The 25,711-nt window shown below is 40.9% G+C and overlaps 1 protein-coding gene across 1 annotated transcript in view; it reads right to left on the bottom strand.

Moving 5' to 3' along the window:
- Positions 1 to 25,466, bottom strand: part of LOC107186275 (serine/threonine-protein kinase KIPK) — a 39,088-nt gene extending 13,622 nt beyond the window's left edge. Inside the window, exons 1-2 of the mRNA XM_015574108.1 lie at positions 25,436 to 25,466; positions 17,040 to 17,106 (exon numbers count right to left, since the gene is read on the bottom strand). Coding sequence (XP_015429594.1) covers positions 17,040 to 17,106; positions 25,436 to 25,466 — 98 coding nt within the window. The remainder of the gene's footprint in view (positions 1 to 17,039; positions 17,107 to 25,435) is intronic.
- Between the last annotated feature and the right edge of the window lie 245 nt (positions 25,467 to 25,711).

Genomic DNA, 25,711 nt, shown 5'->3' with positions numbered 1-25,711 from the left:
TTAAGTGTACGCAAATTTTCCTTTTTCAAAAAATGGACTTACAACACTTTCAAAATAAACGGCCCAGTTATACTCAACACTTTATACACTCTAAACAGTATTCGTGCGATCGGTTTCTCAGAGTGCAATTAACACTAGAACTGCAACCATGAAATATCCACTAAATTAAATTGTATAATATAATAATATACATAACAAATACTATAATTTAGTATAATATAGTACAACGTAAAGTGTACAGTAAATTAAAGGTCAACCTAGAACCCACCTAAAAGCACTATTATAATTTTAATAATTTTAAAATACGAAATCATTTCGACTTCATTCTTCGAAAATACGTGGGTCAACGGAATATTCCGAAGCAAGCTGATTATCAGAAATACGAACAGTAACGAACGTGTCCGCGGAAACTCCAGAGATCGATTCGTAAATGTTTCCATTGTATAAACGGAACGTTGGAGAACAATCCACGGCTCTGTTCGCGTATCGAAGACCGTCTAAGCGCATTACCGGTGGAAAAGTAGCTCGAGTATCCGCGAGAGTATCTCAAGAGAGATCCGTTTCCAAGACGCACACATTCCCTGTCGTGTCGACGGAGAAAAAAAAAGAACACGCACACATACGTGTCGTTGAAAGATCGAGGAATGAAAGCACGCTGGGTAAAAAAAAACGACACATCCATCGTGCTATGTCGCGCAACCAGCGTTTACGTACGACGAGCACGTAACGAAATGGAATGTGCATCGAGCCGCGAGTTTTGCGTTGTCGCGATCGCACCTGTCCGACTTGCAAACACCGTTCACGTGCGTGTACATCGCTAACGTAACATTTTCTACAGCGTGACGAAAAAACTGGCAAATTTCATCTGCTTTTTTTTTGCCTATGAATTCCAGTCATAGACATAGATATAATAGACTACGCATCTCCTTGAAAACGAGCGTCCCAAGTTTAGAAAAATGTGGATAGCTTTCGGAGGATTTGGCGTCTTTTTTTGAAATTTATGTGATGAGGAGTGAAAATGAAACTTTGTGGGTTTATAGAGTGATTCAGGATAAGAATAACGGTATGTTTTATTCGTGCCGAATCGCCCTTTAAGGGTGTGAAAACTAATCCTAAAGTTAAATAGCCACTCCCACTTTTCGGCGCATAACTATTAAAATACAAAAAATAGAAGAAAAATGTTTTAAACCAAAGTTAATGGTACAATAAACGCTATGAACTTACTGTAATAGAATTTTTAAAGATGCGTTTCATAATTTTTGTTTTAGGAAACACACTTTTTTCACATTTTTGTTAACACGAGTGTATAGCCCTTATTCCACCATTAAACTTTTGTTTGAAACATTTCGTTCTATCGTTTGTACTTTAAGAGTTCTACGCGAAACGGTGATTGTGTCTATTTTTACTTTTAGGTTAATTTTCACACCCTTAAAGGGCGATTAGGTACGAATAAAACATAGCGTTATTCTTGAATTGAATCAATCCATGAACCCCCAAAATTCCATTCCGATCCGCGAATCAACGTTCGCTGTGTTCCCTTGTCAAGAACTATGTTCAGGAACTATTGTTCTACATTAGGGAGAGACAGCAAGTTCTCCGAAAGTAACCCATCTCTTTCTAAAGTTGGGACGTCAGCCCAGCCTGACGCGCAGTCTATATTTCTATGTCTGTGTATCCAACGTGATAAAGTTCACTCGAACGGATTAAATGTCACGATGAAGGGGGAAGGTGTTTTTACGTGGCTGTATTAGTGCTAATTGGTAGAAGAAAAAAACAGATTAGAATCGTTAAAACGTGAGATCCGTCTGATCGAACTGTACGCAGCGTCCATGGTAGAGGAACGTTGAAGGATTGCCTGGAAACGTGATCGACTCTGAGGGCGGCTTTCTCTCTCACCCTTTCGGAAATTGGATCGTTCGACAGTAATTTACGAGGCCCACAGGAAATTCAACGGTGTGCCCCTCGGCGTTCCCTCTCGTGCACGCCCGAAACGCGCATCGCGATATCTCGTCACCTTCGATCCACGTATCTTCGTGTAAATTGAATCCCGATCCCTAAACCGATCTGTTACACACGAGCTCGAATCGAGAACTTTTGCCGTCGTACTGACGTCTAGAAAAAGTCTTCCAACGTGTTCCGTTTTTCTTGCTGCAGGCTAGATAACGTATTATAATGAACGATAATTAGCGTTAACGGTAACTGTAATGTTTGACGTTTAAGAGCTCGACCTTCGAATCGACGTGTGTACTACGCGAAGATAATTGAGAGACAGACAAGACGTCGATGACATCATTACGCGCGCGTGGGATCCGACCGTGAACGTCTCACGCAATTCCCAAGACCGAAAAGAAAATTTCGCATGAACTCTTGTGTGTCCTTTGCAAATGTCAACGTTTAATTAACTGCCGCCGGGCGTGGGTGGCCTCTTCGCCGATGAAGAATCTGCATCAGATCCTCGAACTAAGGAAATTCAGGACGCCAGGACATTTGTGTCTCTAAGACGTTTAAGACTGTAGGACATTTAGGACTCCAGGACATTAGGACTTCACAACACTTAGGAGTCTAAGACGTTTGTGAGTTTAAAACGTTTAGGACTCTAGGACACTTAGATCTCTAAAACATTTAGGACTCTGGGACATTTAGATCTCTAAAACATTTAGGACTCCGTGATATTTAGGAATCCAGGACAATTAGGACTCTTTTGGGATTCTAAGACGTTTAAGACCCTAGGACATTTAGGTCTCTGAGACGCCTTGGTTTTAGGACTCCAACAGTCCAGACGTCTAGAATTCTGAAACTATAGAAACTTCAGTTTCATTGGCCAAATCCTACCATATTATGAATTCTACTTTCACTTCAATCGGTCCGTTCTGCTTTCAAAATCAAGATCAATTCTTACGAAGAACATTGAGATAGAGAGAACATTTCCCCTTTCCACTTATGGTAACCTCCGCAACCGGAAACATATGTAAATTACATCTTCTGAAAGCATAGTCACGGTCGACATTTGCTCACTCGTCGATGTGTAATATCGAAAAGTATTTGCTCCACGATCCGAAGTTCCACGATTCTATTCTCCACGGACCGTTTCTACGTTATTTTCCGCCGAACGAAATCTCCTTTCAACGTCTGTTGAATCATTTACGAGTGAATGGCACCCGTTTGGTTTAACACGAGGACGAGGATGCGCCAATTGAACGTTTTAGGAGAAGTGCTGCCTGTTTCGGTCTCCAAACAAATTGGGTAACACGAGACTGCACGTGATACTGTTCTGGCTAAGAAACACATATGCTGGAATAACCTACGTAAAATCCCACATCGTAAAAATAAGAAAATAATTTCAAGACTATGATCCTAATTACAGAAACTCCGTTGAAACATCTTGTAGAGAGTGACGTATACTTTTCTCTTGAATTCTTAACCCGCTAATTGCATTTGTCCACTACAGCAGACGCCTATATTATCACTTCAGTGACAACATCAGGAACATTTCTTAACGATCGGTAACACGAAACTTCTTTAGCACTAGAACTACCAGCATCGAATCAATACTAAATTACATTGTATAACATAGTTATATACATAACATTGAGTCCAATTTAGTATAATATAGTATACCATAAAATGTATAGTAATTAAAAGCCAGCATAAAGTCCACTAAAAGAAATATAATTTCAGTAATTATAAGGTCAAGTCATTTGGACGGGTTTGGTAATTCTAGTGTTAAATGACATCCAATTATTAAAAAAACAGTGTTACTATGTCTACTAATTCGTCATTTATCACGAGCAAACACACTATTTATACAAAAAAAGGATTTTAAAATGTTTTAAATATTCTTAAAATGACTACTTGTTCTTGATTTTATGAAGAAAAAAATTCTACAGCTGCAGTGAGCGAGTTAGTTGTCTAGAACAGTTAAAACGTTCGAGTCCACGAACACTTGATAATTTCCATGTCAAATAACAGTTAACTCGAACGTCTGCAATATCATCGTCGCGCCTGCTATTTTTCATTCCCACCCAGAAACATTATTACCGGTCATGGCGTCGTTATCTCTCTCATTATTTCGAGTAACGGCGTCGATATTAGTCTGTCCACGTCCCGTCGAGGCCGTAGATGACGTAACACTCGGCCGAAAACCATTTGACCGAGGACAAGTATTTGTTGAAATCCCGACTACGTCAGCAAACGTACACGGCTTTCATTCCCGTCGATGAACATTAAGAAATATTTATGTGTCCAATATCGACGTTTAATGGACAGGCCGAGTACGTCGTCATGTTTTACGCGTTGCTAATACGGGCATAGTCCTTTCAAAAATAAGAATTATACAGAGTGGGCCACTTAACTGTACCACCTAAATTTACTCATAAACTACTTGTTTTATTAAAAAATGTTTCAAACGAAATATGTTTGATATCGAACAGGGAATATAGTGTAATAATTATGTTTTCCATGTTTTGTTATTTCATCAAGACATGAAGGTGACCTTGAGTTTTTATATCATAATGTGTAATATTGAACCGGCGGTTCGAAAAAATATTGAATACTGAGTAAAAAGCTATTAAGGTATATGAGGTCGAAAAGTAATAATTATTCTAATAAAGGATGATGGAACTTCTGTGCAGAAGTCCATACAACACTTGCCCGCTTGATACAGGAGTTCAGTGTCTACAAGCATATCATTCTGATCCGATAATTCGATGTTGTTGCTGCGAACTTTACTTATGTAGTAGTGTATACTACTAAAGATAGAGTAAGTAAATTTAAGTGGTTCAGTTAAGTGACTCACCCTGTATATCCACATACACCTATGGACCTTCGAATCTGTACAATTTTCGAATTACAAACTATCAAACACTTAAAATTCGAGTAACACAGAAATTAAGTCCAGTTATTCTAACGAATGTCAATAGGGACATTATCACTCCGTTGCTGAACCACCATAGTAACTGAAGGGGAGGGGGGAGGGTGATCCTGCAGAAACGGCAATACGATCCTGACAGGTGTTGTTCCTCGTAAATTTCCTATGCGAGCCTGTCGGAGCCAGGTTCCTGTTTACAACGAGCATTGACGCAAGAGCACCGTTCCCATAGGACCCACGGTTACGTGACGTTTCACGGAGAGACGCGCGTAAACTTCTAACCTAATATTCATATAACATTCTACAGAGTAGATGGAAGAATTTCATTCTCCAGGGAGGAAGCAGTTTGTTAAGTCAATAAGACGTTAAAGCAACGTTTCCCAACGTGAGGCGTCTATTTGAATATTTTGCGGGCCAATTGTAAAGAATTGACATTTGTCACTCATCAGTTTGACCTGTGTACCTTTTTTTATTTCTAGCAGCTATTAATGTTAAATTTTTTCGAAACTTCGCCTACTATTATGCTAGGAGGGCATCAAGATCTTTGATGCGTTGAGATGGGGCATGGTGTAAAAACGGTTGGAAAACACTGCGTTAAGGCAACGGGATACCAAGAGTAATGAAATCGTTGCAACTTGCCTTACTTGCTCCAGGTACACCAGGCGAAGTTTCATCGTAATAATGGCTACTAACATGGTTTTGCTCCAGCGTTACCCTGTTCCTAATTCACGAGCCACTTTCTACGCCAAAGTATTTATGTCCTGGTAGTCCATTATACGTTCGGTGGTTAACAATCGCCAGTCCGCGTGCAGCCTGACTTTTAAGGAGAGGGCTTAACTATCTCAACGGCGAAAACTTTCCGACAGTTTGGGAAAAGGATGGCACGCGAAAGTTCACGGTTGGCTACCCCGTTATCCGGCAGAACCTGTCCCTCCCCATTGTTCAGAACTTAATATATACGGGTGTGCGCTCCAGGAAGACATATTCTCTTCTATACATCCTCCAACTGCACTTTCGGCCCATACGATTAAGGTCTGGAGCGACTTCTCGGGAAGTCTGTCTTTAGTTATTTCGTGCAGCGTTATTATTATTTCGGTAATTGGTGTTGGAACTCGGAGGAAGTTGTATCATTAAGAACTGAGGTTAGTAATGAGTAGATTCTGAAGTCTTCTTGGGTTTCCAGCTTGCAGAAGCTGTAGGCTCTGGTATCGTCTAGGTGTTAGATGTTCAAGGGTACCTAACTATTAAGAGTATGAATTGGTTTTGAGAGTCTCCATGAATTCGTTAATGAATAGATTTGGTTCGAAAGACCAATTATTCTATCCATGTTTTCCAGAAAATGGGGAAAGGTTGTAGGAAATCGGGGAAGATGTTTTGATTAATGTAACTAACATTATTTTCTTTGATTGAATGCGTTTACTAGTCAACAAATTCCTTAAAATTAATCCACACTCATTATACTAGCTAAAGAATCCTAATTATGTTTTAAGTTTCTAATTGGAGGTTCTAAGTGATTCGTCTGCTGAAAGGGCAACAATGACAATTTGACGGGAGCAAAAGTATTCGATCTCGTGATTCAGGCGACCTGAATTTCGAGCTTTTGTTTCTATGAATTCGCTTATCGACGTTACGGCACAAGTGACCGCGCGAATTAAAGTCGAGTCGTAATGCGCTTATCATTCCCTCGACTTGAGCCCGAGATTTACAGCCGAGACGTGTACAGTGCCCAGCACTCGAACCACATCCGTTTGGCTGTATCTAACCACGTTCTACGCTAAAAATAGCGCACTTTTCCTCGTGAATTTCTTCGTGTTCTTTTAGCTCAGCGTGGCGGTTGCATTCAACAAGTTTGCGGTGTGCGTGAAGTCTTATTCAGGAAGAACCTAATAGTCGAGTGTTTTTGATTTACGCCTCAACGACCACCCCCGGTTCGTGCATAATACTTCCCTAATTAGCCTCGAGTTTAAATTCTAGCTTTCATGACGGTGGCCGACCACTTTGTAATTGAATTTCTTCACGCAACATTCCCGGGAAATTTATGGTATCGCTGACACGGCCCCACGCGAGGAGACCGCGTTCTCCACTCTAACATTGCCGAACTTCCAGCGATTTATCTCTTTTAGCGATAGAATCCTGAAATATTGGCTGACACGATGATTACAGGGCCCTTCGGACGGGACAACATTAATGATCCGTTCGTTTTAAGATTCGAGGGAAATATAAAAAATTCAGAGTCGCAAGATTCGCGGAATTATATTGAAAATATCTTTCACGGTAACTCCTTAATTATTAAATACACTCAGTATGACTTGTTTAGCTAAAATCTATGAATAAATTCTAGGCTAAATACCTATATAAAATAAATGAATTTTAGATTTTTATCGATAGACATGTCCGAGAAAGGTAAAATCAATGGGTGAACGTCAATCCTTGTTCGGCTGTCGGCGCAAACCCGTCAATGATTGAAACGAGCGAAGAGAACCGGGACATTAATTAGCTTCGTTAATTGATCCGGTCTCGCGATAACCGAAGCTGAAAATATCGAGGATGAAAAGCCGAACCCCGATGCGTTTGCGCTTTCCTTGCGGGCTTGCTTGTGATGTATCGATCTGGTTCCCGATGATGACGGGTCTGTTAATTGGTTTCGTTAATTACTCCGACCACGGTTGTTCCGGGAATCGCTGATTTCATGAAATAAGTCGTAGAATTCCAGTAGCTTAAAGATTCAGGAATCGTGAGATTGTGGGACTTTAGGCGTTTAGGGTCCTAGGACTAAGACTCTAGAACTCTAGAACTAGGACTCTAGGGCTAGGACCCTAAGATTTTAGGACTCTAGGACTCTGAATCTGTAGGATTCCAGGGCCCTAGAACTCCAGTAAATTTATGATTTTACAACTCTGGGACACTTGGTTTCTACACTGAAGTTTTATAACATGCAGAATTTCATGTAAAACTCCGGCACACTCCGATCCAGAAAAAGCGTACACCTGATGTTGCTCCGCAAAGGGATCGACGCGAAAATGAGATCCTACAGAGACAAACAGAGAGAAAAGGACCGAAACCCAATTATTCGCGGGATTGTCAAGCATCTCTCGAACGAACATAAATATTGATTCGGTCGCGAAAAAAAAACGAATAAATTAATTCTGCACTCGTTTCAAACCGTCAGAAATGTTGAAGAAGTGTTGAAGTGGGACCCGCTAATCGATCAATCATCGCGTCCACCACGTTTCGATATACCGAGCCAAAGATATAGAGTGGTGGTTAGATGTAATTCGTGAGGAATTCAGTACCAGACGTTGAAATAAGTTGAAAGTATCCACGTGCAAATCCATTTTGGAAAGAAGATGTTACTTCAGTCGAGTCTTTATAGGTACCCATAATCGAATAATATTCAGTCTGATAGTTTCCAGTGTAATTTAACATAAATTGATACATACTACGTAGCGTATGTGGCTGTTATAAGTAGAAACAGCCTGCAACGAACATACACATTAACGAGCTGCGTTTGACAGCCCGCGTAATCGACGAATTTACAAAGTCGATTATCTAACAAACGAATCGTCGTATAGAATGCACATTTTCCATTTGTTGCATAGAATTGTTCCACCGTGTGGTCCTGTGTCCACTCTGGATTGCAACGAGTTTGCAACCGTTGGAACGACACGTATCGATTTACATGTACGGCACCGTTTGTCTTTCTTCGTGGCATCGTTCCCGACCCTTGACAGATTTAATAACGTTCTGTCGGTTCACCGATTAAATTGACATCGATGCTCTCGTAGTTCACCAATTTGATAAATTACCTGTGAAAGTGAGTTCGGGATCTCTCCCTTTCTTAATGCAAAATCCTAAAAGAAAAGATTTTGTTATGACACCTTGTGGACAAACTTGTGAAATACTTTCAGCGTCGACGTTCGTTAGATAAGAACGGCAAGGTTTCGACACTGAAGAAGGACGGACGTCGATGAAATACTTTACATATAAATTGACGATATACATGTAAATAAGTATAATACGAATAATCGGGCCGTCACGTTTTGAATTCTAATTAACACGTAACACGAGACCGTAATTACAGGATGATAAATATGTATCTCCCGCGAAATGTTCGCGCCGTCGTATTTTTATACACGATATTTCGAAACCGGGAGTTTGGTTTTGCAATAAATAATCCGTATCTCTCGATACGAAAGGTCGTCGTGGTATCTAGAAAAATTGCAAACTCTTGGCTGGTTCGTTCGAACGTTAGTCAGAGACACCAACAATATTCGAGGAATTCTTTAATAACGTGGATATTTTAACGTGAATGATTTTTTTGCGTTCCCCCTGTTCGATTGACTTTTCCGATTTATAAGGAATTGAATTTGCAACACGTCACACGGAATATCTGCAACACGCGTGGAAGCGACCACGTGACACGTTAAACACAGCTGCGAAAGCTAAACTGTTAACACCGCGATATCGTTTCACTGACGTGGTTTACTTAATCGGCGAGAATTATCGTAGTTTGATTTTTTGTCGTGTCAAAGGTCCGAGTCGAATCTTTTCGAAAATGGACGTACATTACGGATTCGAGGAGAATTTATGAAAATAGAACTAGTTTCGTGCTTGTAGATTTCAATAAATGTATGAATATAATAAAATAAAGATTCTAATATAGTTTAACGCTATTTATGAGTTACTATTAACGTAGTAAAATCTTTAATACAAAATTCAAAATTTTACATTCTGAAATTGTGTAAATTTGCATAAACTTCCGCTCTCTAATAATCGGTGTACACCTTTACTATACAATAGGAAGAGATAATTCGTACCCTTCGGGTTTTTTATTTATCGAGAATATAATTCGTGGGGATAATAAAACCGTGATTACACTTCGTGAATATTCATATACGGAAGTTTATCCACGGTCCATTATAAAAAAAGGGAGGTGGGAGAAATGTAAACGAAGCACACGGGATTTACAGCTAAAAAAACATTTTGCAAACCATTCGGATCCGCGGAATCCCGTATGAAAACCAAACAGCCGCGATGTAAATGTTTGTTTGTTTATGTTATTACGTGGCTGGTTCTCGAGGTAAAAATAAGCTGTTGGTCGAATATTCGCGAGAAAACATACAAAAATATTTTACATGCGACTGCCTGAACGTTACGAGAAAGAGGAAATGAAATTGCAAGTGCAAGAAACGCAACAATTCCAATAACATCGTTATCATTCAAGTGAGAACAAATCGAACTCACCCTTTCTTCGTTGCCCCCGAAAGTGAACTTCAGGAAACCGATCCAGCAACTACTTGGCTCAAGTTCAACATTAACAAACTACAAGACTACTGTCATACAGTTGAACCATCACGGATCAATATTTCCCCGTTTGAACTTCATCACTCGTTAGTTCCTAAGTGGAGTTGTAGATGATTATACACAGAACCGAAGGATACACTTCAACTATAATTAGACCAGTTCATTATCCATCGGTTACAAGTCAGACCAAGTCAACGTTATCTGCTACTTAAGAGAACTAGGCAGTCAGATTTGGTAAAAGTGAACATTTGTTTTGGGAATTAATTGTAAGAAAATTACGATTACAACCGCACCGTTCACCACATTCCCAGATGATCGTGGACTGAACGAAGACCAACGATACTCCGTCCAATATAGATCACTCCGGTACGAGAGAGTCTCTGGTGTTTCGACACCACAGCCGTCAGTCATCGGATCCTCGAGAGTCACACTGGTGCTTCCGGCCAGCCGCCACACCGGAGGCAGACTCGTTCGTCGTTTATACTTCCATCGACTACGGTGTGCTGCGAAGTTCGTCAGCGACCGCGTGTAGTCTGCGACTCGTCCCACCACCGTTGACCAACACGCTTTCGATCATTCCCCGTCACCGTCGTGCATCGCTGCCACCAGCCTATCATAGGCCTCTGGTCGAACACCTCCTACGGGCCGATTACGTAAACATGGAAAGAACGAATAACGCGATCTTTCACTGTGATGCTCGGAGTTCAGTCAGTTCTGACAGTCGTTAAAATTCTCTTTGGTAGTCTGGACTTCTCGAGAGCTATTAGGCTTTCCAAATATCATCATCAGCCCAAGGCTCCTCATCAATTAGCTACCAGGCACTATGGGCCAGAAAGGAAAATTGCATGACAAAAATCGGAAATTTTGTTCGATACATATCATGGTTTAACTTCTTCAGAAACGGATTTATTGAGAGCAGGAAATTAATTGAAGTATATGTGTAAATATTAACGACAATCAATTGGTAGAATGTCCTGTTTTGATGGGGAATTTCCTAGTGAACATTCCAGTACAGTTTTGCAATAGTGCTCGGAAGAAAGGAAAACTAAACGTACAGATATGTGCCAGTATTTCTCAAGAGGTTAACTAGTATATTATTCACTGTATTTAATCCCTAAAGAATCTTTTAATTCGGTATTACCATGACTGAGATCTGGGTCCTTAAAAGTGGCTCAGGAAGTGCTGTTCTGTCCCACTTCACTTTCTTGAAAAATTTCGACTGAAGGTGCAAGTATTATATAATTTTATCACCAACGATCTACGGTTATTTTCTTTTTAAATACCATCAATTTAAAAGACTTAGATCCCAGTCATTGTGTTAATTGGTCCACAGGCTGTCGATAAATTGATAACCCGTATCCGTAAAAGTCTGGAAGCTTTTAGCAGCTGATGGCCAAGCGCGCGGAGACCGTAAATCCGAGCTGAGTTTAGGGCTCCCTTTTTATGTAATTGCCATCCCAACGGTTGGATCGTCGAGGATTTACAGGGGGTATCGGGGAGAATTAACTACTACCGAGCGATCCATAAATCGACGGTGATCGTTCGTGGGGAAAAAAAAAGAGAGGAATATCACACGAGTCCCGACCCCGTTGGCCACATGCCATCGTGTTCTCTTGACAGGAGGATCTCTCGATCTTACTGAACCGTGGAGCAACCTTTTGTCCTGATTCCATAGGATTACTATTCGACATTGTTCTCTGTGCATAGACGATCAATCGTTCGAAAAATGATTTATGGTCCATATAGATAAAAGTTCGGACTTTTCTGTTGTGTGTCAAATAACGTTTTTAGGAGATCTCTTGAAAAATACCCTTAATAAATGATTCCAAGGTAACTTGGAATAAGTCTGTTGGACACATTGAGCCACAAACTTACCAGGCTGCGTTGGTAATGTAATAACCAGGAGGAAGGAAATTAATTAAATTCCTATAGTTGTGTGCTGCATCTTCTTTGAACATTCCTAAAACCGTGTTCCCTCGTTTTCTCTGCTGCCTCGTATATTCACATTTCGGATGACATGTTCTGGATGGAAAGTCATCTAGGATACAAAATTCCCAAGGCTGTGCCTTGAAATACAACCACCCCTCCCCCTCTACGGCTGGATCATATCTCAGAAGGCATTTTCGCAGGGAACGTGCCGTAGAAAGCACACGCCACTCAATTTGCTTAATGGAAAGAGCTTCGAGTAATTTACAATCCGCGACGCGAGACGGTAATTTACGTTTCGTAGCGCTCGCCTGCGTTTCATCGAGACCGCCCGCCGACGCTTTTTATAAAACAAGTGTCGCGTGTTTTATCGAATCGGAAGAATAAAGGTGGTTCCTGTAATTCTGTGGACCAATTAGGGTAAACCAACCAGTAATTGACTGCATACCAGTGAATGACCATTAGACAGAGAAATGTAAATTTAAAAATCATTAAATGTTTACAAATGGAGTGTAGATGTAGAAAGAAGGTTAAATGCAATTACAAAATTTTTGTGTGAAATTAATTTCGGGCAGTTGACAAATTTTCTCTCGAAAAAATAATAACGATTTTTAGCCAATCATTCATTAGATCTAATATTTTCGTCGATTTATGACTTGAAAAAACGAAATAGAGTGTATCTGCCTACACACGGCCATTTTTACCGTGGGAGTCAACGTGTTAATACCTTGGTCGCGATCCCGACTGGAATAAATTCAACGCAATCTCGAGCGTTCTCGCGATCGTATCCACAATGTGTATTTTCCGAACGGTACACGCCAGCACCATCGGTCTTAATTATAAAAAAAAAACGAGAATTTCCGGCGGAACGATCATTTTTAACCGTGCGGATTAATCCATGGTGACCACCAACGTGTTGCGTGAATTGAGCGAGAGTTACACAAATTCCGCGACAGTCATCGTGGGAGAAAAATCGTGGTGGAAATTCACGATGAGTGTCACGCGAGATGCAAATTCGCGAGATCCCGCTCGATCGGGGTCGTGTATCGTGATCAAACGTGACTCAGAAACGCAGAGAGGGTTGCTCGTTAATTTTAATGAATTATTGGGATCTCCAGCGAACGATATGTAATTTCCTTTTGATAATAGATGGAACAGGAAAAGAGCTGCAATTTTCGTTTCACCATTTTCTTCGCTGCATATGTATTTCACACGCGATGCAGACACGACAATAAATTTTCGAGACTAATTCTAATCCCATCAAAGTGGGGATGAATGTAAACAGTTACGTACTCCGTTACCTATATCCCGTAAACTATCAACCGTCTACTCCTATAAAAAAATAGGGACAACCGTGTTCACCTCGAGGAGTACCCTAAAAAAACTAGCAAAACCTGATTCAACGGTAAGGGCCACACACGCGGAAAGTGTCCCTCGTTAGTCCACGCTCCACCGAACGGAGGAAAACCACGGGCCGGAGGGTTCATCTCGTTCGACCCGGTTTTTCGTTACCTAACCGTGTATATGTATACATTCGTTTCTGCTCCAAGGATTCCCTTCTGAGCCTTGGTGTGTTGGTGCCTATACGTGCGCGTCCCAGGCCTCGAAACAAAGATAGCATCGGTCACGTTGCCGTGTACGCGACACGAGTGGACAACCATACCTGAAGTTAAACCGGCCGATCGTTTTAATCACGAAACAGTAGGACCGGTTGAGGACAAATAGGAAAGAGGACGAAATGCATCGAGGTTAACCGCGTCTGTACGACCGCCGGGCCTCGTCAGTGTCTGCCTGGCTGAGCTTGCATTAGCCCGCGCGGAGCTTCACGCTCGATGGACCGTGGTTTAACCGAGCTTTTCATCGACCCACCCATTCGACGTAGAGAGAGAGGTACCCTATCCCGAGTCACAGAGAGACACATACCTCCTATTTCTGACTGGGGCGGTCAAGTAACCGTCGCGTGGACACTCCTCGGATCTCCATTGTACTCCATTTTGATTTTTGAGCACGATATTCCAGTGTCCCACTTGGCCTACCTTGCCGATAGAATCAATATTCTGTGCCGTTTCACCGGTTGATATGGTTCCAGGCCTGAGATTCCAGAAGAGATACCAGTTTGTAGGTGTATTAGTTCAGAAAGATAAGGGATGTCTAGTCTGGACGGTAGTATCTAGACTTCAATACCTGTCAGATCCAAGATTCTATGATACAACAGCACTGAGTTTCATAGTCTCTTGCTTAGAATGCACAAAGTGTTCAAAATGTTCGTTTAAACATCGTGTGCGTCTCAGGTGCAGAACTCCAAGCTCCAACATCCACTGTAAATCCCTTTCCAGATAAGTTTCACTGAAACCAAGGGTGTCCTATCCTCCCATCGCAATATTCCTGGACATAAATTCCAAAAGAGATCTCTCGAACGCCGCGTATTATCCCCGCGGAAATAGATGCTCCGTTTAATAGATCCATTAGTCGGAGGCGTGGTGTCGCTTTTAAGAGATATCCTGGACCACAGCCAGAATTCGCTGATCCACGGACTCCCCCGCGTTCACCTAGAACCTAACCACGTATTTCGCAGAGACGCTCCAGCAACACCACTGATCATCAGGGGACGACGATAATTCACTTGATGTGGGGGGGGGGGATCCCAGACAAAACGGCCGTCCCGTGCATCATCGCCTCGCATATCATCGGTTCTCTCTGCTAAAGCATGAATTTCCTTGGACAGAAAATTCAGTCAGGCTGATGCATCGTCGCGATATTTACAAACAATAAACTTAACGCCTGCGCGTGCGGCCGGGCTTCGTAATTCGTTGTTTTCGCGCACTTTGCGTCACGATCTGCGTGGAAGGTATCTGAATGTGTGTGTCTGTGTGTATGCAGGGCTTCATAAATGATTTTCGTGTCCCATAGGCTCGCACGTTCTGCCATCCTCCCAGCGGCTGGGGTTCAATTATTGATCACGGATTATCCGCGGCGATCCCCGGCCAACCGGCGGCGATCCACCTGCGGTTTATTCCTGCCCCCCTCCCCTGCCCCCTGGACACACATTCTATCTATGGCCCCTCTCCACAACGGTTTTGCACCATCAAATTCCGTCATATGTATTGTAATCTCGATTGAGTATGTGGACCGATCTTCGTTGTTTCGGTCCGTTCGTCGCGAGAGAAGAAAAGATAAGTAAAACAATGGCCGGAACGGGGAGGCAAGAACCGACGACCTAATCTGCCATAATGCAGCCCCGACATGCAAATAGATATTTTTAACCTTGTCTCGAAGGCGATCGATAGCTGCGAAGGCGGCACGGAGCTCGTCTAAATAATTGCTCCTCCCACGACGTCAGACACACAGAACACGCTGTTCGTTTGTCGTCTTTCGCTTGGGGGAAGGGATCGGGGGAATAGCGTCAAAGGGTTGAGAATGTTTTTTCCATCCGTGTCGGGAGTGGATCCATTTTTCCGCCGAGCGTATCAAGGTCGACTGGGCTCGATGGACCCGATGGTTTTCACCCCATTCGCCTACGCGAGCTTTTTTCGTTTGAAGGAAACGAAGACTTCCTTTTGGGGGATCGGAAGCTTCCGGTACTATAATAAGTATTGGGTCGTCCAAAAAGTTTGTGGCTTTTCGAGTGTCTTTGTTACCTTTTCACCTGGCCGAAGGAAATGTGGTTAATCTAGCGAACAGATACTGCGTTACAGGTGTAAATTGAATGTACAGTAAATCTTCGATTAACGCTCGAAACTCGGCATCGCTTTGGAGCAGTTATCGTAGAGGGTTTCTGCACTTCATGAACTGCATTTTGGGATGAACTTCCTGTGCGGAACCCTTCAGTAGTGGGAATGAAGCAGAATGATATCTTCATCAACGACGGTGGATCGTGGTTACGATTAAGTAAGTTCAAAGTGATTGCATCCCTGTGCTTTAAAATAATTTTTATCAGAAGGAGAATGATTTTATTCTGCGCCACGTTTCGATCATCCCCCGTTCGAGAAGTCGCGAGCGTTAACGAATGGCCCTCTTCGCGTCGTTTAACTGAAAATGCATTATACCCGATACTTCGAAAATCTTGATCCTTTCAGTTATGCTAACACCGTCTAAGTAATTCTAATCCGTGAATCGATATCCGGGGGTTCTTACTATGAAACTTCCTCGGAAAGTTTAGCGGTGAGCTGTCTGTGTGTGGATCTTGGATACAGATGAGCTTTCGAGACTCCTAAATCCTGATCATCCCTTCTCGTGATTTTAAGGAAGCGTATTATGCTGGAAGTTTGCCAAGTTTAAATCATTATGCGGATCCCGTATCTTTATTCAGGCTATATGTAGATTAACAGTTGCTAAAACGGTGGACCTGCAGTGGCCTCTGGCAACAGTCGCAATAATAACTTTTACCTAAGATCGAATTGTAACGTTTTTGGGGACATTTCGTGCACATCTTACGAGACAGATATACAGGGTGAATCAATAGGAACTACTATTTAAAATAACGTTACCTATTTATTGTATCAGAAAATGTTTTAATGAATTATGCAGCATATTTAAGGGATGCATCGGGTGGAAACAATTTGATGTTTTCATATCTTATTTTTTTGAGATATCAAGGTGACCTCGAGTTTTTTCATGGTCAATGCATCATTTGTTAATACTATAAAATAAAGATGCTGAAGAATAGTAATAAAAAAAAAGATGCCTTGACGTTGAAAAAACTCAGTCACCTAGGCATCCAGAAAAAAATAAGATATAATGAACTCAACCTGTATCCATTCGACATGCCCCTTAAAATGCTACGTAATTCGTTGAAATGTTTTTTGATACAACTAATGGCTAATAAATTATTTTAGATAGTAGTTCGTGTTAACTCACCCTGTATCTATTACACGGTTAAAATGAACGCAAGTTTGGGGAAGTTTTTTCTGGTATTAATTCCGATGGAAATTTTTGTACTCACTTTGGAATATCGCCGATCTTCGGTGGCCGACATTTTCGCGGAGGAACGTCTCCCCATACGTTGTACGCTGGAAAATAATAGAAAAAAAGTAAAGTAAAGTCATTTGCAACGAATCGTTGGTATTGGTTAGAAGATTTCTCGCGAGTACGTACTCTCATCAGAGCTGTGATATTTTAGTGTAATCGTGTGTTGGTCGTCGAAGAATGGAAACACGTGTCTAGGAATTCGAATATCGGCGGATCTTTTATACTAATTGCCGGCATTACCCGTAAGTGTAGTTCAGTTCCCTTCCCGCTTACTTTCCTCGAACGTGTAACGGTTGTAATAGGATCGAGAAGCGTTGGCTGCTCTCAGCGTCTCGGACCTTTTAATCAATTATCTCCTTACGTGTGCGATAACGCAATAACAGAGGCTCCTTGTTCGTCTCTGCTGGATACGGAACGAAGAACGATGCAATTTTATCAGTGCTGTTGCCATACGATCTGACTATTTAACTAGGATATACCGCACCGTTTCTTCTATTTACGAAAAATCATCGGCACGACGGAACCGCTGTCTTCTCCTAGCAATATAATTATTTCATAATTAAATGTACCGTAAAACATCGAGGTTGGTAACTCAATATTTCGTCGACGAACCGAAAAATTCAGTTTCAAATAATTCGTTATTATAATATGATATAATATTCATTTATAAACGGGTTATGAACCCTTTGGTACAATATACAAGTAGAATAAACGCACAATTGAATGAGCACTTAAGAGATTTCCTAACTATTAAAATTAGATTTTTCAATATCTATGCCTTTTTTATGACGTATAACAATAACCATAACAGTAGCAAAAACAATAACAAAAACAATAATAATTTAGTTCTAGGTATTTCGTTATTATAGTAAATTTCCAAATTGCTTCGATGATCTATCTGCGGACCCAATTTCACAGAACAATTTTCGTACATGTTACGAATTTCATTCGCTCTATCCAGATCGTCGAAATTCGCGCATTCGTTTTCGCGAAACTGTGGAAAACTCGATTATAAACCGTGTGGCTAAAGTGGCCGGGGATAGTCCAGTCCTGCCAGCACTCATACATCAGAAACATTGTACATACATACAAAGGGTGAAACTTTATAATTAGTAAATGCCTCTGGAGCCACGCGATCGATGGAGAATGAATGGAAGATCCACGGGCCACGCTGAGTAAAGGAATCACGGTACGGTAACAATGAGTCGCAATTAACCCGGATGTTCCGGTTTCCGGGTGTACCATCTGTCCCTCCCATTCCCGTTTTCGTTTCTTTTCTGTTTGTCGAAGAAACTCTTCGGAAGAACACGCGTGTCGATTCCAGTCGGAAGGCTTCTTCTAAGGTTCAATTTAATTCTTCTGGATAAGAACCTTTTTTTACAAATATTTTTCAACGTACAATGGAAATTTTTCTTAGTTGTCTAACATAGTAAAGTACGTGACAATCTCATTAGGAAAATAGACAGCATATCATTAGATAAGTGCATGGTTTCGTTTGTTAAAATTGCTCAGTGAATTTGAAAAAAAAATCTCAAAGAAACCTCGAAAAGTATAACGTGGTGCAAAGTAACGGCGTTTTTTTTTTTAATAATTCGAGGCTATCGAACGCACCGAATAAAAACTCTCGAAGTTCGAAAGTTTAAAAGTGAAAAGTTTCGATTTAAATTGAGGATACAGTCCGGATTTTAATATCGAGATCACCGTAGTAAATTGTTTCGACGAGCGGAGGTAATTATTATAGCGATTAATCCCCTCATTAATAATGGACTGCATCGATCAGCGATCAAAGCTCAGGGGACGAGCTTTTTCCAATGGCGGCGTCGAACGCGTCGATTAATTGGAAATAATTATATCATCGATCGAATCATGCAACCCCCCCCCCCCCGTGACTTGAAAAAGGGGGATACAGAAAACTTTTCCTTTTCGATCGTGCGTGAATAGGATCGATTATGTCGATTCGGAATCGAGACAGCAGCGGAGGCCTCGTCGATGTCACGTCGTGTTGTAACCGATAAACTTCGTTACCGCGAGCGATCGTGTACGCGTCGAGAGCGATAATTAATTGAAAGGTCGGTGATCAAAGCTGGGACAGGTTCTACGGGTCGGACGGGATGGATTCTATGGTCTCGCGAGGAAAATTGACCGAGATCGGACGAAGAATCATCGATGAGCGCTTTAATAATCGCCGTCGAATATGTTACGTTACCTTCTAGGCACATATCAAATTTAGAATCAATTGTTTCGAAAGAATTCTTTTTCCATTCGATTCGAGACAATTTGATTCTGTTCGTAAAAAGTACTGTACGTAAAAAAACCCTCTATCATAATAATAAAGTAATAAGAATTTATTGTGACGGGCGTACATTCGCCCAGTATGCATTCAAATAACAACAAGAACATATTATAATACAATTAAACTTAATCACAGTTAGGATTAAAACTAAAACGAAGAAAGACAGAAGGAAAGAAGAAAAAAAACAGGAAATGGAAAAGCATGATATTATAATTGAATGTTGCATAAGCGTTTTTAACACGCGACTGCCACAGTGAAAAAGGCCGTCCGTAGTCAGACACACTTTATTCCATTTTTCAAGTTATAAATCGTCGAAAATATATCCATTCAGTTAATACAGGCTGTTTGCCTTATTTGAAATTATAATACCTACGATATGAATTTTGCGGAAAAATTTTGTAACAATATTTGAATAATCCAGCCAGTCTTTGCAATGTTTCAACTACGAGTTATCTCGCAGTTGGCAGTCCAACGTGTCAAAAACTAAAATGTATATGCTCCACGAGGAATGTATTTTGAATTTACATCGGAAGTCGAGGACCGAAACTATTTTAATTACCAGGCTCTTTCAAAGAAAAAACAGAGCAGCTGTTGTTTCGGGGAAACATTTATACGACCTCGACTGCGTGCTGCGATACCGGGCAATTAATTAAAAGCGCAACAACGAATCCCCCTAGGAGCTTCTCGTAATTTCTAATTACAGCCAATCGATCATATCGAAACCGCGCTCCTTTCGTTGACGCACATGCAATTATTATTACGAGTTCTCTGCCGATGAAATTTGCCGTTCACGGTCAACAATCAACGAGTCAATTTTTACCTACAAATGTCCCGGTTCGTAAATTTCCGATGAGTGATATTCCGTTAGTTAATCTTATTAAAATAGTTCCAGCTCGTGCTACGTCCACCGAAAGTGTTAACATGTTGCCCAGTTCCTCGTCGCAATTGAAATTTCGTTATCGCGTCGCACGCATCGACCGATAATCAAACGATAATTAATCCCCGAGAGAATCGACCAAACAGAGGGGTGGGTGAAACAGGCGACGATACAATTTTTCTACAGAACTCCGTGGAGATTCAAGAAACGCGGTCGAGCAAAAAGTTCCCATGATCAGCATTTTTAATCCCTCCATTTGAAACGGTAAACCGATTTTCCACGTTGGACTTTAATAAACGCTCCATCGTTTCGAGGATTATTTATTCCACCAGTGGCCTCGGAATCGTGGACGTACCCAGAGCGATATCGAATTTCCCAATACGTAAGAGAGAGAAATCTGTTTAAATGAAATACAAATTGCTGTCGACGAACGAGACCGGAAGAAATTTCACGAGAATTCTCGAGATCGAAATTGTGATTTCGATTGATTTTGAAGATTTGTAAATTCATCGTTAATTTATATTTAGTTTTTGATATTTGTTGATTTCACCTTCCGTAAATTTTTGTATAGTCATGAAAATTTCCATTATTTGCAGCAGCATATTACTGTGTTTATGTACATTCTTGTTTTCTTTCTTTTTCTTTTTAGTTTTAATCTCAATTGTGATTAAGTTTAATTTTATTATATGTATATTCTTTCTATTATTTGAATGTATACTGGGTGAACTAACGCCTGTTAGAATAAATTATCATTATTATTAAAAAAATTCAGGCTGTAGAGGCTTAAGCAGAATAGATCATTAGCGAGGAACGACGAGCACGACTTGCAGTTTGTGTTTTTCACGGCCTTAACTAGAACGATTGCGATCCGCAACGAAATCATTCTTTCGTCGTCTTCGAGATCGATATCATACCTATGTGTGTGTGTGTGTGTGTGTGTGTGTGTGTGTGTGTGTGTCACTGGAACGAGTCCAGCAGAGACGGGGCCGAAGTTATCTGGCACCGGGTGTAGACTGAAAAGAGGATATGACCGAGATAATGCGGACACGGGTCCGGGACTGAAACGATTCGTGGTCCCTTGGCGATTTAACAATTGACTTGTGCCTGGAATGTCCGTCTGTGGAGTAATTGGAAGCTGACCTGTGTGTGCTCGCTGTATCACTCTCGATTATGTACACAAGATCCGGATTAATAACACTTAAAATCGACCACCACATAATGTTTTATTAAAAAAAGATAAGGAAAAAAAATAGAATAAAATTTTATGATACGTCTGTGCATTCGTCATCATTAGGACTGCGGGTTTTATGCTTTTCTAGCCTCTAGGGGTCTGTAAAATACAATCCAATGAGTTTCCAGGTTTATCCTGAGCACAATATGATGCTTAAGAAAAGAATGTAATTCCTACATTTGCACTTCTCTGTATGAATTACTTTAAAAACTATCATTTTGCATAAAAATCCGAAATCTAGTCATCATGGTACTAAGTAGAGATGTACGATTGCGATTCGATTCTTCAGAAGATTGATTCCCTTGTTCCAAAAGTATGGAACCAGAGTTCATGATTGATGGAACAGTAACAATACATCCCTAGTAGTAAGTACAAACAGAATGCATTGACCAAACGCACGTTAACCAAGTGCTATTCAATTCCAGCAGATTTTCTCGGAAAACTAAGCCATGAAAAACAAAATTTTATTCCACATTTTTCCCTGATTTTTTCATAAAAAATCGCGTAGTACCTCCATTTTACATATTATTCGATCTCCACTGGATCTATAAACCAAGGGCACGAAGTAAACCTTATTTCATAGAAAGAAGACTTTCATGAATCCCAGTGGCGATATTTCATTGGAATTCCCAATAACGGCTACCGCAAGAGAAGAGGCTCAGCCTTTCTTCTTTGAGGATGCAGTTCCGATCCAAGGTATCGGGGAACTCGTTTCAAAGTTTCCGCGGTTTTTCTGTCGCGAGGGTCATGCGAACGGTCTTGGCGAAGTTCCAGCACAAAGGCGCGCACCTTTGATCCTTCGAGGGGATCGGATGGTGGAACGAAGTTATAGACGATGTAATGGACGATAATCGAATTTCGACCCCGGTTTCTGACTAGAAATCCACGGGGGAAAGTTTAAAGGGTTTCGGAGAATTGGACCGGCTGATGAAGTTGGCCGATTCCCTCGATCTGGGTTAGATCAAAGGTGTTCCTCCACGATGAATCACGTGATCTCCCCACCTATTCGAATTCCCTGGCCCGATAGTATCATCACGGTGAAATTATCGCGACGTGATTAACTTCGACTGCTACCATCTGGTGTGCAACGTTGGATTAACATATATGCACGCGTGTACCCGCCCTCAAACGTGATGAAACGACCGTTATTGATTATCGTCAGTCCAATCAAACGCGTGTATTACTTCGGGGGGCTTGTCAATTGAATAATATTAATTAAACCGAAGCTTGGAGGAATCGGGCGTGTCCGACCCGGTGTGTCCATTAAAACGAACGAATTTTCCTCGCCTTCGATCGATTACCAAGAGAAGAATAGAGGAATTTTCCCCTCCGATCACGTGAAAATTTCTATGGAAAATTGAAGAGACCTTCGACCACACTTTTTTTACAGAGTGATTCACCTGTCACTGCCACCTGAATTACTCGTACAAAATGTTTGAAGCAAAACAATGGTATGGTATCAATGGGGGCACACAATGTAATCATCTTATTAAATATCTTGGTAAGTATTGATTATTCGACCAATATACCCTAATAGTTTTTTTATTCAGCGTTCAACAATCTTTCCGATTGCAGGGTCAAATTGTACACATTACGATACAGAAACTCAAAGTGTCTTTCATATCTCGATAAAAACACAAAATAACAAAAAACTAATTACTACATAGTATACCTCCCTTAATACCTTACAACTTTAGTTTAAAATATTTTTTCCTATAAGCAACGGTTTACAGATAATTCGGGTGGCAGCACTAGATGAATCCTGTATATCTAGAATGACTCTACGTTTATTTAATCTTGAAGTGTCTTTCCTTGATATTAAATGCTGAGGATTCACTGCTCAAAGTTACGATTACCGACCGTTTACTTTTCCGTATAAACGAGGGTTTTCGCGTGTTTCATCCGGTCCGAAGATTGGAAAGATGGGATTCGTGCGCGATCGAGAGCCACAAGGGAGAAATCTAATCTAGATTGCTTCTCGAGCCTTTATGATCAATGAAAGCGAGTGGAATTTTACCTCGAGCTTTTAACAAAATTTTCCTGCTCCAGATCAAACAGACCCCACGTGCAAACAATGGTGGATCGAGGTCGAGGAGAAGGGTTTTCCGGTGGAGACAGAGAAATACCGAAAGTTCCCGGTACACGGAATCATCGTTTCTTTCAATTCCAGGGCGTGTTTCTCGGAACCGTTTCGTAAACATTCATCAGAGCCGGGGACCTAGGATTATTTAGATACTCACTCAATAGTAGTTGTGTGTCAACCCTGACGAGGCAAATCCCAGGTGTTTGCGAACGATCGCGGTTTGGGGAGTGGGGAACCTGGATATATATTTTCCTGTGAATCAATATGGCCCGGCTAATTACATTCGATCGGACTCTGTCCGTAGAATAAACAAGCACAATTACTTCTAGCTGTGATGAATCTGTGGCTCTAAAAATTCCGCATGTGACAATTTCAAAAAAATTGGGTTTATACATTAATCGAACTGTAGAATACAGGATTTATGTGTTTATCAGAACAATATTGCTTGCAAACAGGTTTTATGTGCCTGAAAAAAATAATGCTATTTAACCGGAGTCCAATATTCAATTCATACGCATCAGTCAAAACAACGTAAGTACACAAAATTTTGTAAATACGACGAATATTCCGTATCGTTCTTTTGTGACAATTTTTTGTTTTTTTTTACTTCAATTAATCTGCTTATACTATAACGTATTTTTTATAAGAAGGCCGTGGAACTTACCAGCGCATAGTTTATTGTCCCCATTTTTGTTAGTGAGGGTCGGACATCGAGTAAACAATATATTTGTGAGATTTTTAAACGATTCACCGTGCACCATAAAAGTTTTAAAGCGGACTCGAGTTTCAAACTCTCATGAAGACCTTAGTGTAACTTGTATTTCACAAAGAACAGTGTCATATACAGTAGAATATTATGCAGAGTGAAGGAAATATACATTTGTATCGTAAAAAGAAAACAAGGAATTATTGCTAATAAGAAGCATTGGTATTCAGAACTTTAAACGACAATATCTCGAAAGTGAAAGCATTTTTCTAACAACCACAGAAATATCCATAAATTACAATACCAACTTCGATGAATCGTCTTCCCATGGCTTGAAACGGGCTCCGTTCAATTACTCGTTGCAATTACACCGCTTGTGTCTGTTTATATATGAAATAGACCGCGCGTAAGTTTCGTTTGTGTACCCTGAACACCGTCAGTGTACGTGTGAGTTGGCTTGATCGCGTACGATAACTCTCCGCTCGAATATCCCGTTCAGGGACTCGGTGAATTAACGAACTGTCTAACTTACATCGAACGAAAGATCATACTCTATTAAATCCACGGGTAGATGGAGAAGGATCAAATTGTTGCCACGGGGGACAGAGAGGATAGTTGTACGTGCAATTAATACCAGCTGCTACTAGTTAGATCTTGCCGCTTGCTCGACCAGTAATTGCGGACGCGTTTTCCATTTTTTTCTTTTGTTAACTGATGTCATGATTCGTTGCGACGGGTAGACTCATTTTACAGAATGATCGATGCACAGAGCAGCACACGAAAGTTGTAGAAGGTGTGCGTAAGTGGAAAGTAATTAGAATCATAGATAGAAAATATATTAATCATACACGAAGATATACGCTACCGCTCATAAGTATTAGGACACCTGAGCGATACGAAGACAATGGGATGTTTCGTAAAAATGATATATTTTAGCCCAATTCTGCTAACATCAAGGTATCATAAGCGTTGTCCATCAAGCATCAATATCCCCCAAACAATATTTATTTCAGACTTTCAGCAATTTCGTAGTGCCTTGTATCATTTACTGCATGCTCGATAAGTGTCGTAACACTTATAAGTGGTAGCATACTTAATAAGTATGAAATGTAAAGATCAACTTCGAAGCAAGAAAAGAGAGACAGATCGACAAACGCAAGGATAGATGAATCCCTCTTACCTTCCATAGTCATGTTATCTCCCAGCTTCATTTCGATGTACTTGTTTTTTACGATGGTCCCTCGTTGTTTTCAGCGTAAAGTTCAATCGAGAATCGATTCCCAGGGTATTCTGTCACGATCGAGCCTCTATCATCCCGTGCGTGTTACAGTTCGATGCCCTCTGGATCGCTTGTCGATCTTCTTATCGAGTTCTACGCGGTCTCCTTTTCCTCTCGACTACGGTTCGTTAAAAGGCAGGCTCGCGGACGTCCGCTCCAGGCCATAATCAGCGTCGT

This window comes from Dufourea novaeangliae, unplaced genomic scaffold, assembly GCF_001272555.1.
Source record: "Dufourea novaeangliae isolate 0120121106 unplaced genomic scaffold, ASM127255v1 scaffold64, whole genome shotgun sequence".
NCBI lineage: Eukaryota > Metazoa > Arthropoda > Insecta > Hymenoptera > Halictidae > Dufourea > Dufourea novaeangliae.
This window is presented reverse-complemented; position numbering and strand designations above follow the sequence as displayed.